We start from the raw sequence: 15,988 nt of genomic DNA on the forward strand, positions 1-15,988 counted from the left end.
TTTGGAAATGGTCCAAGTCCTGGGGAGTTCAAGAATTAATTCCCATGCTCTGGATGTAATTGGATTTTGGGGGAATCAGAGATGACAAATGGGTTATGGGAGAAGGAAGTCAGAATATGTGAAAACAACACATGGATATAAAATTTGGCATATGATCTCAAAAATGGTTTGGGGGCACCCACTAGGAATCCGTACTGAAAACTGCCTTATATGAAGGTATATATCCTGAGGACAGAGAGCGGAGTTTTCAGAATGAACTAGACTGAGGGAGAAGGTATTCTCTCTCAGCAAAAACCCAAGATCATCTTTGGATGACAGAAGTGGGGGCCAGGAGCATCTGTGGGGGCCAGGAGCATCTGTGGCTCTCCCTCAGGAGAGGCAGGCACAGCTTCCACCCCCAAGGGCTGTTGAGAGGATGTGATCTGCACAGGTGGCATTTGGATATAGGGGAGTGGATAGGAGGGAGCAGCTGGCCAGTGGGCAGCAGCCTGGCAGGTAATCTGTGCCCCTCCGAATACTCCAGAGAGAGAGAGAGGTTGTCATGGAAACAGAGTGCAAATCAAGACCCAGGTATAAGGAGGGAAGTTGGATTTATGGCTGCCTTTTCCTGGGCTGAGAAAGGTGAAGTGTCCACCTAAAGCCCTTCGTGCATTTTTTGGAGAGAGCCACCTTGGACGCAAACACCAAAGCACCTATACAAGGCAGACAAGGCCAAAGCCATTGGTTGAGGCACATCTCTGTCCTTCCCTCCTTCCCCTCTCCCCGTCCTGCAAGACACCATGTAAAAAGCAGGGGAGACAGCAATCGTGCCCCAAGACCATGTCTGTGGCTCACTTCGTTTTTATCTCATGTGACGGAGTGTGTGGTGTGCGATAGATACAGTCTAAGAAAGAGACCCCCTTAACCCTCCTTCTCTGAGTTTCTCTGCCATCGGCGGCTCTTCCACTCTCCAAAATTGAGAGGGGCAATTTTAGAGACCTCTCGGTATTCTCACCTCACTTCCCATCTGAACTCCTCTGTTTCTTCCCTATATTGTCTCCAAAGAGAAAACCAAAACCAAAACTCTCATGTCCATCCCTCTGCATACTGCTGAACGAGCCATAGGGTCTCGGTTGTGGTGTTATTTGGGGTCTTCATGAATTCCTCTCCGGAGAAATCTTCCTTGCAGGCTCGCCTGAAAGTGACTTCTCCTTGGGCTGAGCTCCCAGGGTAACTTATTTGTCCTGCAAAAATGTTCACAGCAGGGGAACGTGTTCTATGTCTCATCTCCCTTATGAACACGCGAAAGACTTTACATTTGTCTTTTTTTTTTTCCCTCTGAGTTATTTAATGGCAAATAATTTCAGCAATAATAATTTTAAGTCCTTCTCAAAGCTAAACAAAACCATGTTCAAAGTTTTATTATGTGGATTAAGCCCAGCCTCGCTGGTACTTTTTACTTACACAAGGTCAGGGAAAATGGATTCATAACAAAAGAAATTTTTGGACAGATCTTTGTTATGTTTGGTGAATCATTAACACCATGATCTTACCCTCTCCGGTCAGCTATTGCCTCGCAAACAAGTATAGAGGAATTTCTAGACAATTGCATTTGTTTTAACTGAGTTAAGAGAAACAAAACAAAACAAAACACAACAGAACATTGAAGGGAGAGATTGCTGGGGCCCTGCTAAAACCCAGGCCCTGGTAAAGCTCAGGATGTGCTGATCAAGCAAAACTCCTTAATCTGTCCACAAAGGCCTCCAAGGTGAGTCAGCTGAAAGGGGCTAATCCCCAGAAGGGGCTGATCCCTAAAGCTGTAGAGGCCACAGAGCCATCGAACACTGGAAAACAGGGGATAACAAAAGCTTAAAGCCATATTGTGTATAGCAAGGTCATAGGACCCATGGGGGGAGGGTCTTGGCTTCTAAGAGGTGGCCTCTGCCCCTCTGGAACTGTGGTTCATTCACCCAGCCCAGCCTTGGACACAGCCTAGAAAGGAGGAGGACTCCAAGGGTGCAGGTGTTGAGTTGGCAGCAGCTAAACGGCCCAGATGTGGGGTAGGGCATGGAGAGAGGGTAACTAATACTCTGAACAAGGGTAACAACTACAGCATTATGGATTCTGTAATAGTTGATGAACAGACTGGTACGAAAATTATGCTGCAGTAGATGCTAGGGGTAAGGAAGGGAGGAGGCGATGAGAAAGAACCATGTAAGTATACAGGAGGCGCTCAGCATTGGTTAGCTGACCCTGAAATCAAAATTGCAGATGGTACTCAAAAAATGTGGGTTCAGGGCACCCGACAGGCTCCATCAGTAGAGCATGTGCCTCTTGACCTTGGAGTCATGAGTTAGAATCCAGTACTGGGTATAGAGGTTACATAAAAAATAAAATCTTAAAAAACTATGGGTTCAGATTTGAAGTAGTATTCTGGGAATATCACTGGCCCACTTAAATGTTTGACCTTGAGGGGCACCTGGCTGGCTCAGTCATTAAGCATCTGCCTTCAGCCCAGGTCATGATCCCAGGGTCCTGAGATTGAGCCCCACTGCATCAGGCTCCCTGCTTGGCGAGAAGCCTGCTTCTCCCTTTCCTACTCCCCCTGCTTGTGTTCTGTCTCTTGCTATGTCTCTCTCTGTCAAATAAATAAATATACAAAATAAATAAAGAAAAGTTTGATCTTGAATAAATCGAAGTCTTTTGTTGGATCGGGAGCCCTTTGGGCTCATTCTAACTTCAGATTTGCTTAAGTGGTAATGTTAAGCCAGTAAGTAGAAAAGGAGCCTTCCCTATGGGCTGTTTGGTGGTCAGTTCCCATTCACCTGTGGTTCTCCATGGGAGTACATCTACCTGCTGTTTTCCCAAGGGCACTTTGGACATTCACGAGGTTATTTTAGGTTGTCACAATGATGGGTGGGCACCTCCTGGGATTTAGCGGTCCAGGCTGCATGCTTGCTGTCCTGGTATATATGGAAGAGCTCCCTCATCTCCGAGAAGTTCCCTTTGTCCCAACCAACACGTGAATGTCTTGCCAGTCATTCATGTAGATAAAAAACCTTTGCTTTATGTATAAACACAAATAACTTTTTCATAGTTTAACCATAGAATGAATTTTCCAGGTTATTTTATCTGTGGATTTAATATCAGGAGAGTTAAAGGAGGGATTACAAAATATTCATTATAAAAGAAGATGGTAGGTCAGATAGGGCTTGAGTGCTGCTTCTAGAAATCCCCCAATAGCCAGTCCTACCCAAAGAGAAGCTGAGCAAGACATTCCTGTTTACTCCAACAGTCTTAGGGATGAATGCATGTATTTATATTTATTAGAATTCTGTATCACCCCACTCCCAAATTATCTGATTCTATCTAGTACTCACAACCAGCTGAGGAGATTAAAACCACTGTTTTGAGGGTTCTGCGTAGAGTTCATTTAGCCCATAAGTAGAATAGATGGCCTTCCTTCCAATTCTCTCTTCATCCCCTTGCACTTAGTCTTTTTCCATTTGAAACTGTGGTTCCTGCTCTCAGCAGCAATTTCCTTAACACAGGGTGTTTTATATTTGCAATTAGAACATTGTAATACCTGGAGACCAGTTGTTGGTTAAGAAAGGAGCTAGCAGGCTGTTGGCCAGAGTAAGACACTAGAGGAGATTTTCTCTAGGTAAGTGGTTTTTAATCTGAGAGCAACACAGTAGTCAACAGTGACATAGCATTTCCTTCCTTTGTGCAGTACATATTCCCAAAAAGGGGTTTGAAGGTTGATCATAGATAGGTAGAAAGATAGGGATATAGATATATTCCCTAATCATGATGATTGCAGTGTTCTAGTGCTTGGCACATATAGGCTTGTAATATTTACTCAGTGGATGGATAAATAAGGAAGGGTTTAAATCCATCCTCTTTCTACAATGCTATGCTGCCTCTATGTGTACCTGATGAATGAAATAAGGGACTGAAGAAGTAAGCAAAGTAAAATGCATGAAAAGTATAAGGACAAAGTAAACTTTTTTCCTTTATCAAAATCTCTAAGGAAAGCTGTAGACCTATATAATAGAGGTTAACAAATAGCTTGCACCAAATCCAGGTACAAATTTATGGGCTGACAATTGTTCAGAAAGAGTCTTGATCTTTATTTTGCCATTCTATATCCTAGAATTTTTCCTTTCACATCTCCAGATGTTTCCAATCAATTCTTTTCTTCTCTACATCCTTTCCTTCCTGGGAAGGCACTGTGTTCACCTCCAATCCTAGTAGATCATGGGTGGTAAAGTAGAGGAGAGGCTGGAGGAGTGTGACCTGATACTTCTCCAGATGCTTGTTGACATCAACAGGCCTGTCAACTAGACAGACATCCTTTATGAACTATTTCAAAACATTGTTCCTCTGCATGGACCATTTCTGTATCAGTGAGGGACTTCCCCTTGTGTATGAGCCCTGTCTTTATTGGGCAGGTAGCTCTGAATATCTATCAAAATGCCATTTGGATCTAAAAACTCTCTCCCTAGAGTGTCCACTCATAAGCTTTGGTTTTACCTGTTGGCTAAAGAGAAAGAATGGAATCTTCCCTATAGAGGAGAGCTTGTTTGATATTTGGAGGCTGCTGTCACAACCTTCCTAATGTCTTCTCTTAATTAAATGTCACATTTACCTCCTCTAAGCAAGCTTTACTTAATCAAATTTCTTGAAAATGGTACCCAGAACAAAGTCTTAAATTCCAGTTGGTCATTTCCTTGCAAATAAACAAGACCCATTTATAACTCAGATAATGTCCAGGTGTTTTCAATAACATAATTTGCAACTGTTTTGTCAGAATCTTTCCTTGGGGGTATTTGGAGCCTATACTGCTAAAGTTGAGAAAAGCATTGCTCTGGGTGATTCCAAGTCTCAATCCTGATCTTGTAATGTGTCTGGGAAGGTAAAAAGGTCTTTATTTGAAATTCCAGGATTTGTGGCTAGGGATTATGACAGGTTGCATAAACCCTATTGCTGGAAAGCTGGTTTTATAACTTGGGGGCAATGTTTACAACATCATCAGCAACCTACTTAGAACTGTGGTGCTGACAAGATAGGAGTGGAGTCTAGGCCAATGTTGTATAAACTGGTGTCCTTGGCTTATTGTTGGAGATCTGAGAGTTCTCAATAAGAGTGTAAAATATTTTCATTTTCATTTGGATGATTATCTAAATAAATACAACCACATTTTGCATCTTCTTTAGGACTACAACAAAGCATTGTCGTGCTCACAGATACTTATAAGATCTTTATAGGGAAACTATAACTCTTATGAAAGGGACCAAAGAATTGTTAAGTGTAGAGATATCCCATGTTCATGGATAGGAAGACCCAATATTATCAAGATGTCAGTTTTCCCCAACTTGATCTATATAGACAATGTAATCCTAATCAAAATCCCAGCAAGTAATTTTATGGACATTGACAAGTTGATTTTATAGTTTACAAGGAAAGGTTAAAAAAAAAAAAAGATGACAAGACAGCTAGCACAGTATTGAAAGAGAAGAACAAAATTGGAGGACTGCATTACCAGACTTCAAGACTTATTATAAAGTAAAGCTACAATAATCAAGATAGTGTGGTATAAGGGTGCCTGGGTGGTTCAGTTGGTTAAGTGTCCAACTTGGTTTCAGCTCAGGTCAAAATCTCAGGGTCTTGAGATCAAGCCCCAGCATCTGAGTCCCTGCTCAGTGGGTATTCTGCTTCCCCTCTCCCTCTTACCCTCCCCTTGCTTGCACACACACATTAGCTCTAAATTAAATAAATCTTTAGAAAGAATAGTGTGGTTTTAGATGAAAGAATAGACAAATACATCAGTGGAACAGAATAAAGAACCCAGAAATAGACCCTCACAAATATAGTCAATTGGTCTTTAACAAAGGATGAAAGGCAGTTCAATGGAGAAATGATAGATTTTTACAACAAATGGTTTTGGAACAACTGGACATCCACTTGCAAAAAAAATGAACCTTCATAAAGAACTTTCACAAAAATTAACTCAGAATGTTCTGATGTAGAATGTAAAACTATAAAACTCCTAAAAGATAACATAGGAGAAAATCTAGGTGACCTTAGATTTGTTAACAACTTTTTAGACAAAATATCAAAAGTTTGATCCATGAAAGAAAATGCTGATAAACTGAACTTAACTGAAATTAACACTACTCCTCTGCAAAAGACTGCTAAGAGAATGAAAAGACAAGCCACAGACCAGGAGAAAATATTTACAAAACACATTATCTGATAAAGGATTGATATCCAAAATACACAAGGAACTTTTCAAACTCAACAGGAAGAAAACAAAGAATTATTAAATTTAAAAATGAGCAAAAGATCTGAACAGACACCTCAGCAAAGAAGACATAAAGATGGCAAATAAGGATGTCCAAAACATACAAGGGATGCCTAAAATGCAACAATATCTCAATTGGTAAACAAAATCTCAGAAGCAAAATAAACTCTTTAATTCAGGAAAAGATACCTCCAGCAAATCACTAAAAAAATGGGCAATAAAAAAAGTATGGATAATAGATCTGAACAGATATCTCATCAAAGAAGACAAGCAGGGGCGCCTGGGTGGCTCAGTGGGTTAAGCCTCTGCTTTCGGCTCAGGTCTTGATCTCAGGGTCCTGGGATCAAGCCCCGCATCGGGCTCTCTGCTCAGCAGGGAGCCTGCTTCCCCCTCTCTCTCTGCTTGCCTCTCTGCCTACCTGTGATCTTTCTCTCTGTCAAATAAATAAAATCTTAAAAAAAAAAAAAAGAAGACAAGCAGATGGCAATAGGCATATGGAAAGATGTTCAACATCATATATCATTAGGAAACTGCAAATTAAAGCTACAATGAGATACCACCAAACATCCTTTAGAAGGGCTAAATGAAAAATAAAAAGAAACAAACCAACAAAACCCTGATCAGACCAAATGCTGACAATGGTATGGCACAACATTCCTGCTGGGAATGCAAAATAGTACAACCACTTGGCAAGACAATTTTGCAGATTCTTAAAAAGCAAAACATAGTCCTACCTTATGATCCAGCAATCATGCTCCTAGGTATTTACCAAACAAGAGCTGAAAACACGTCTATACAGGGGCGCCTGGGTGGCTCAGTGGGTAAAGGCCTCTGCCTTCAACTTAGGTCATGATCCCAGGGTCCTGGGATCGAGCCCCACATTGGGCTCTCTGCTTGGCAGGGAGCCTGCTTCACTTCCTCTCTCTCTCTGCCTGCCTCTCTGCCTGCTTGTGATCTCTGTCAAATAAATAAAATCTTAAAAAAAAAAAAACACATCTACACAAAAGCCTGCACACAAATATTCAACAATTATGAATAAGTGCCCCAAATTGGAAGCCACTGAGAGATCCTTTAGTAAGTACATGGATAAACAAACTGTAGTACATCCAGATGATGGGTATTACTCAGCAATATAAAGAAATGAGCTACCCATGCACAAAAAGACATAGAGGAACTTTAAATACATATTGCTAAATGAAAAAAGTCAGTCTGAAAAGGCTACGTACTATATGGTTCCAACTCTTTGACATTCTGGAAAGGGCAAAACTCTAGCGAGGACAAAAAGTGTTTGGGGGAGAAAGAGAGGAAAGAAGAGGTTGAACATGGGATGTGAGCTTTGTACAACTCTTCTGCCTGATGCTCTAATGGTGGAGACATGCCACTCCACACTCATCAATTGTGTAGCAGGAAGAATGAGACCTACCATAAACTATGGACTTTAGTTGTAATAATGTACCAGTACTGGTCTGTAAGCTTTAACAAATGAACTACTCTATTACAAGATGTTAAAAATAGAGTAAACTGTGGGGGAAGGGAGTGAGATAAACAGAATTTGGTGCTACTTGCTCAATTTTTCTATAAACCTAAAACTGCTCTAAAATATGAGGCCTGTTAAGTGCTAAAAAGTGAGACAACATTCGAGAAACAAACATAGTACAGAAACTCAATTGTAGCTTATCTACTTTTATTATTAAGTCACTGCAACTATTTATATTAGGATCCTTTTTTTACATAAATTGATTTTTGGTCCAGATCATAATTTGCTGACTACAGAGTCTGCTATTATAAATTTTAGGGGATTATTATTTCTATCAAGTCATTTTTCTGGGGTCAAGTTATGCCTATCAAAATGTTTTTCAAATATATTTTTCCTCTATTAATTTTTAGTCAATGAGCTTCACCATGAGCGATGTTAACCACTGTTAGTTTTATTTTGTGTGTATTATTTTTACTAGTATATTCACTGTGGCGTTCAACATGGTGGGGTCAACAGATTCTATTTGATATACAGAGATATAATTTTGACTCAGCATTTCAGGAACATGTTGCTTGCTTAAAAGACTTCACAGCCTGACCTCTACCCACCCCATTTATGAAATAGAGAAGGGTTTGCTCAGATCTTCCTGTAAGGGACAAGCAGATGAAGGCCGACACAGTAGTTCCCATCATTCTGTTGGAAGCCCAAAGCAGAGGTCCTGCTCATATGCTGTGGTTTAGAGCAGAGACACTGCTCTCTCTGTGAACCAGTGAACATGAAGGAAAGAGAGGCTGCAGACGCCCTACCCACCTGAAAAGAACCCCCTCTCCTGTTCTTCATCTTGGAGTTCTGGGTAGCAAAGAGTGCTGGTAGTTTCCACAGTTTTCATTTCCCCTTTGCTTAAAGACAGTTTTAATTTGGGCAGCAATTCGACAAATGAAAAAATTAAAGTGCCTAACCTCTGTGGCAGCTGAGTCAAGTGACCAAAGTTCAGGCCAACGACATGTGATCAGAGTGGGGTGTGGGACTTCGGGGAGTCTGGCCAGATGGCCCAGACACAGCTGGCAGGGCCTCTTTTGCCCTCCTCCTTTCCTCCTGCTGCCGTCTCAAGTGCCGTCTCTCAGGCCTGGTGGCTGGTCTAGGCTGGAGCTCCAGCAGCCAGCCACCCTGGGCCAGGGACAGACTGGACGATGGAAGCCACAAGCTAAGATGCTGGAGGATAGATGACATGGGGTCTTCCCTGACAAGCTGTCCAGGATCAGTAAGGACTGCCCGCCCGTTAGAGTTTTTTTTGGGGGGGGGGTGGGGGGATTCGTTTTCGGTTTTGTTTTCTTTTATTAACAAATGTCCTCCACTGCAGGGGATGTGGGAAAGTTTCATGAATACAGAGAAGGGGGTTACCGAGGACAGCCCGTCTCCCTGAACATAAGTAATTTTCTCTGGTTATTTTGAGTAAGTCACAAATAAGTCAGTGTCATTGTCCAGTTGCCGGGGGTGGGGGTCACTGGAGTTGTCGCATAACAGAAAAAGAGTTCTTTTATATAAGAAAGATCTAAATCTCTCGTTTATGCCACATTACTTTGGGTTTTCTGCTATATATAGGCAAATCCAAGCCTAACCAAAATATGAGTTTGGCTATTGAATCACTGTGTGATTTTGGACAAGACAGGTCCCTTCTCTGGGGACAGTCCCCTGAGCATAGTGGCAGAGACAGGTTTGGAGGCAGCTCGCATGATTCTGAGACTTGGGGTGCTTTTGCCTGCCCGACATCTACATCCTCATCTATTGGGAACAGTAGTACATCAGCATTTCTTTGAGGAACTGCCCCTTCCCCACCCTCCGTCCTAGTTAAAGTGATACCCCTGCATGGGTCTGGGGGAGAACTTGTGACCCAGGCTTCAGCAGCTGTGGGGTGCACAGAAATGGTTGCAGGAGAACAACCTCACGTGTACATGCGTACACATCAGTTTGAGGGCTCATGTGTATGCACTCTTCTTGGGTCTTCCCCAGGGCCCCTTGTGTGTGCCTGGCTATGGGCACACAGACTGGCTGCCATGCCCTGGTTTCTTTTCTGTACCCATGCTACTCCACCCTGACACCCTCAACCTGTTTTGGTGGAGCCTGACCTCACCGAACACCCACTTACGTGGTTCTGTATCTGGTTTCTCATTACACAATTAGGAAACTGAGGCCAGGAGTGTGTCAGGGACTGGTCTGGGGCTTAGGAGGTGGGCAGAGTCTAAAGGAAAAGGAAAAGATTTAGGCCAGGGCTCAACACCTCCCTTTGGGGTTTACTTGATGCTGAGAGCCTCTAAGATCCTAGGGAGACCCCTGTCTACCCCCTTCTCCATATAAGGTCATTTTCCTCTCCACATCCTCACTTGGACACAGGCACACTCACTCACACTGACTTCTCAGGTGGGGATCATGGACGTGTGGCTAAGGAAGAGTAGACACAGGGGAACTTACAAGAGGGAGAGTTAGAAAGAGACTGAGGCAGCTCTGTCCTGGGGCAGTGGCATGCATTTTCCTAACTACCTGCTCTATGGGGAATCCCTAAGGTCCCAAGGGTAGACTTGAGGGGAGAGGACTGGAGCCTTGCAGTCCACCTCTGCAGGCACCTGGAGCTACAGTGAGCCCATAGCCCCTAGTGCGGACCATGGTTATAGGAGAACAGGTCAGGAGACAGGTCAGCAGCAGGCCAGAGGACAGGTGATGCAGGGTGGGGGACAGGTGAGGAGGGCAGAATGTGCCTGCTGTGGGAGGTGGAAGGGCTGGGAGTGAGGCTAAGTCTCCTTCCAGGCTCCCCTTCCCCATGCTTCTTGGGATCATCTCCAAAACAATCGACTTGTCCCCAAGTCCTCGCCCACGTTTGGGAAACCAAAAATCATGCTGAAGTTCTATGCTGGTTGTGTGCCTTTAGTTGGTTGTCTCCGCCTTCTGGATTTGCGTTTCAACACCTGTAAAGCAGGGACAAAAGCCCCCCTCATCAAGTCATTAAAAGAGGTTAAACATGGGAAAATCCAAACTGATGCCAAGTCCAAACACAAACCAGGTAAAAGAAACAGGAGTTGACAAAGTCAAGGAAGGAATGTAGGCAGCCTGTCCATCCGCCACAGAGAGCTACTGACCAATGAGACTTGGCATGTTTAGGCCACCTAATCCAGGAAGATAAAATCAGCAAGGAAGATGGCACCATGTAGGCTTCTAGAGAGAAGGATCTGAGCCTCACAAGGTTAAAGAGGCCCCAGGAAAATTAAGAAGGCCTGGGAGGTTTTCCTCAAAATGCTCTAATTTGGTCAGGCAAATTGCCAGACAGATACCCAATCAAGACTGGATCACTTCTTTGTTGGATGCATGGTCGCAATTATTTTACACTGTGAAATGTAAAATGTATTCGTGCTCATACATTTTAATTATTGCGTTTTCCAAGCTGAAGTGCCAAGCATGCCTATTGGAATTACATCCTCTGACATGCTGGTCTTTCTTTTAAACGGCCCACGCCTGTGACCCACCATCCCCGCTAACCACGTGGAACTCCCCTTTTCCCTCCGTCCTCCTCCTTGGAAGTGACCTCCACAAGGACAGAGACCACACCATGTCCTGGTCACTGATGGAGCTACAGAGTTGGGTATAGAGCAGGGATGGATGGATGGATGGACAGACAGAGAGAGAAGTCCAGTAAAAATGAGCCTTTACATGGGGTAGGTTGAGGGTATCACAAGTACAGGCCCTGGATGGTAAGCATGGAGCGCTTCCAGCAGTCCTTCCAGCTCTGAGCCTCCTTCACCTGCAACATGCTGTCCTCCTGGATCTTCTTCAACTCCTTTTCAAATAGTGTTAGATATTTCTAGGAGCAAAGCATCAGGAAGAGGCCAGATGAGTAGGGTCTTCTGGACAGCTGCCCACTGCTCCCGTGACCTCTGTCCCCTCGCTCTCACTCAACCGTTCCTCTGGAAGGTCCTCCTTCACCCCCCAGTCTGGGTGGGATGTCCCTCAGCACTGGGGCTCAAGCCATCAAACCCACGCTGTCACTGGGACTGGACACAACCTGCAGATCTCAGCCTCGGGCTTGAGAACATTAACCATCTGGAGTGTTGACACCATGTTCTGGGGCACCCTGACATGGGTCATCTGCTCCATGGGCCAAAGCTCCGGGAACCCTGTGACAGGAAGCTCCCTTCTTCCCAAGGCAGCCAAAGAGCTGCCCTGCGCTCCCTGGGTCCCGCCTGGCCCCACGTGGTCTCTCCACTCACCAGGTAGACGGCATCTCGGGCTTCCACAGCTGCCAGGTGACCCAGGGTCGTTTTGGTGGTGGTGATGCATGATGTTTTCCGGAGGAGAATATTATTTTGGATGGTGACTTCAGTGGGTTTGATTCCTGGCCACTTCCTGCAAATAAACACGCATGGTGAAGTCGGACAGGCTTGTCCTCACCATCGTTCACAGCGCACCCTCCAATCCTGGTGGAAGAGCCTAGCAGATCTTTTTTTTTTTTTTAAACATCGTGTCTGAAATATTTTCATTAAAAGGAAAACCTTACTGAGCATTTAACATTATGCTTCTTCAAATTCTTTCTCGTACTTTCACACTGTTTAAATCCGTCTGCATGGACGGTCTTGGGTTCTGCGCAGGGCGGGAGCAACGCCATACCATTGGTTGGCTCCCTTTACCAGGCCTGTTTCCTCAGCAGGGGGCTGGCCAGGTGGCAGGCACCCATTCCTGGCCCATTTTTCCTACTGGGCTGAGCACTGGGTCACTGCCTGACTGTCTGACTTCTTCCAGAGCCACATTCTTGGGGCCCAGGGAATAAGCACTTTGACAACTCCCATGCAGGGGTTCATGGGGCCACCTAGCACCTCGAGAATGTGCCCCATACTGGGATGGGCCTCCCTTTCTTTGCAGGCCCCCACTTTGTGTGTCCTTAGCAGGGAAACTAATAACTGCTGAGCTTTTGCTATGTGCCAGAGGCATTCTAAGAAAGATCTCATTGAACTTTCTCTTTGAAATACCATGGAAGGTGGGCTGCCATGCCCATTTCTCAGGAGAGGAAACTGAGGCTTAGAACATAATGCTTTTCCAAAGCTTCCAGGCTCCTAACCATCCCACTGCCCCGTGCGCCAGCAAACACCGCCCCGGGTGAGTATTCCTCAATGCTCTCGGCTCTTACCTGCTCCCCCGTTCAATCAGGGGCTTCTCACTTTCTTCCTTCAGGGAAAGTCTAGCAAGTTTCCTCCGTATGAGGATTGATGCTTTCTGTCTGGGGGACTCCATCCCTGGCAGGCAAAAGACAGGTTATGACCATGGCCTCACACGTAGGCTGAGATCAAGAGGATTTCCCCCTGACCTTACGTTTGGAGGGATGAGGGCTTCCTCCCCTCCTTCCCACTTGGAGTCTCCAGGGGGTCACTGAGCCTGGTCCCACAGAGAAGCTGAGGGCACCAGATCTGTAGCCCTGGGGTGGAGGCGGGCAGCCAGCAGCGGCGGGCAGGGGTCCTGGCTGAGTGACAGGAAGTATAGTTTAGGTGCCCTTCCCAGCTCCAAAGCCCAGGACACCATGCTCTGACCTTCACACAGCTCCCATGAGCCTCCAGATAAGTTTTAGTTCTTACTAGCGCAAATGGGTTCTGATGGAAGAACTACCCCTGGGGCAAAAATATTCAAATCATCTCTCTGATGTCTGGCTCACTGACCTGTCCTTTGATATGCTTTCCTGAGAGGGCCGCACCAGTGGTATGAAAGCCAGCAGGCAGGGGCAGCCCCAATCTCCCAGGGAAGGAGCCTGACTTACAGCAGGAAAGGCCTCCCTGAGGCAGATACAGGGCATCTCCCCAGCACCCCGGTTCCTTCCAAGGTACCGAGAGTGTCTTCGCTGCTGGCTGGTCTGCCCGTTCTCCCTCATCTCTAGTGCCTCTGCAGGCCCCGCTTCCCACACAGGGCTCACACTGGACGGAGAGACTGCCAGTATGGGAATGTGCCCAGTGCCTCAACATGCATATATATGTTGATCCCAAAAGTCTACTTCTAGGAACCTAGAGCCCCAGAATAGAGATATAAGGATGCAGATGCTCCCTTCAGCACAAGCACAGGAGTGAAAAACTGGAAATGGCCCCATGTTTAACAGCAAGGGACTAAGTAATAAAGTAGAATGCACAGTAAGAGAAACTGCTCAAGAAGATAACCTACTGGCTTGGCCAATGACCACTTGAGGGTGAATTAAGTTATAAAAGAGCACATACTCTGTAATCTGCCCCACACAGTCACACACGCTCAGGCCTGTGCCCCAAAGGAAAGGCCTGGAGGATGGACAGCCGACAGAAATGGCACTTCGTTCTGGGTGGAAAGACTGTGTTCTTTCCTTTACTTCCTTTGTAACTGATATTGAGTTCTTAATTTTACTATAAAAATGTATTGTCCTTGGAAAACAAGCTTTTTAAAATAAAAATATTTTAATTACTTGCTAAGTTAGTGATAGATGGATAACATTTAATACATGATTCACAACTTTATATATATAGTAGCTTGCTAAAATATCTGTCCAGTTTGTGGTTTGTCTTTCAATTTCTTGACATTTTTCTTTGTTTTTTTTTTTTTTTTGGCCACAGAAGAGTGCCTTTGGAGGCCGTTAATGGCTTCTGGCTCTCCTCCCAAACTTAGGAAAGCTTCCCCTACCCCAAGATTATGAAAATATTTACTATTAGGGGTTTTTTTTTACATATAATTTTTGACCCATTTGGGGATTTGCTTTTTTAATTTAAACAACAACACTACTTTACTTTTTTTTTTTAACACTTTACTTTTAATGAAAACAAAAATCCATCAATCCTCTCAGTGGAAAGTCTGTTTTCATTCTGGTGGAATGGGGGTAAAAGCAGATGGCTCTGGCCCATCACCCTCCACCTCACCAACCCCCTGGGGCCCAGGCATAAGGCCAGCGGCATGACTTACTTGCAACCCGGACATCATCGATGGTGACCACTTCATCCAACTGCAGCAAGAACTTCTCGGTGAAGGAGGCCAAGTTGGCTATGAAATGCCGGCCGTACCTCCTGGTGAATTCCTGGGGAAAACATGGGCATCCTGGCGTTGCAGGGAGAGGAGCCTGCCTCCAAAGGCAGGCCAAGGGAGGACTTGGGGAGACAGCAGGTGAGACAGCAGGTGAGACAAGACCAAAGCCATGTGTCGGCTATGTCCAAGGTAAGTGGCATCTGGTCCTCAGCCAAGAGGCCTCTCCCAAGAGCTGACTGGGCTTGAAAATAGGAAGCGATTCATTAGTGGCCAAGGGATGACCACAAGCAATTCACTAAAGAGATATAAATAGACATGGATCTCGAAAAAAGAAGTTCTCATTAGTAATTTTATAGTTAACGAACTGAGAAATCAAAAGACACACGTGAGACCCGCCAATAATGATGAGCTAGCCCATAACACATGCTGACTTTCATGCCCGTCTTCAGCCAGGGTGCCAGCTAGGCGCCGTGCTCAGCGCTGTCGCTGGACTGTCACTGGGGCAGGGACGGGATCTCTCTGGGGCGGTGCTGCCCTTAGCACCCCGACCTGGGGGTTCATGGCACCACTGACCTCAAGCTTTTCCCTGGTTGTCATGATCGCGGTGTCTAAGTCATTCTGCCTTTTCTCTTCCACTTGACACAGAGACTCCATTTCTTGGAAATGTGCGGGATGTCCAAGATTTAGATGGAGTTTCTGGGCATTTTCATCCTTCAACCAAATAATCCAGAAATCAGTGGGGGTTTTGACCTGGTTTCTAGGTCCGGAACAAAAGGTCATTGGCCCATGTCCTCTGCTAATAAAGGCCAGGGCCAGAATGATGTGTGCTCCAACTCGGGTGTGTGAAGGGCCATGGAAGGGCAGAGGAGAGGCAGAGAAGGCCAGATGGGGGCATGGTTGGAGCTGACGCTGAGAGCTAGGGAATGGGAGAGCTGAGCAGCTGCCTCAGCACAACCAGGGCCTTAGTCCAATAAAACTGATGGCATCCATGTCCCATGCCTCTAAGGACCAGGTAGCCCATCACTGCTGATGTCAATGACACACTCCCACAGAAACAGCAAACCCACCCAGTAAATAAAAAAATAAGTTTATTGAACACCTTCTATGAAGAAGACATTTCTCCAATGCCCTATTCTTCTGCCCTCAGAGCCAATCCGTCAACCCCACCCTGCCCAGTTCTGCCTCCATTTCTGAGCTCTCAGGGCCCTTGGTCCTAG

At 45.2% G+C, this 15,988-nt stretch overlaps 1 protein-coding gene across 4 annotated transcripts in view; it reads right to left on the minus strand.

Annotated features, from left to right (window-relative positions):
• Nucleotides 1–8,198: 8,198 nt before the first annotated feature.
• CCDC180 (coiled-coil domain containing 180) overlaps nt 8,199–15,988 on the minus strand; it is a 62,502-nt gene continuing 54,712 nt past the window's right edge. For 3 of the 4 annotated variants that reach the window (XM_059411246.1, XM_059411245.1, XM_059411244.1), the window contains 5 exons: nt 15,345–15,482; nt 14,712–14,823; nt 12,934–13,039; nt 12,020–12,155; nt 8,199–11,613 (listed from right to left, as the gene is read on the minus strand). In XM_059411246.1, coding sequence (XP_059267229.1) covers nt 11,482–11,613; nt 12,020–12,155; nt 12,934–13,039; nt 14,712–14,823; nt 15,345–15,482 — 624 coding nt within the window. In that variant the 3' untranslated portion in view covers nt 8,199–11,481. The remainder of the gene's footprint in view (nt 11,614–12,019; nt 12,156–12,933; nt 13,040–14,711; nt 14,824–15,344; nt 15,483–15,988) is intronic. The other variant, XM_059411247.1, reaches the window with a different exon arrangement.

This window comes from Mustela nigripes, chromosome 9 (genome assembly GCF_022355385.1).
Source record: "Mustela nigripes isolate SB6536 chromosome 9, MUSNIG.SB6536, whole genome shotgun sequence".
Taxonomy (NCBI): domain Eukaryota; kingdom Metazoa; phylum Chordata; class Mammalia; order Carnivora; family Mustelidae; genus Mustela; species Mustela nigripes.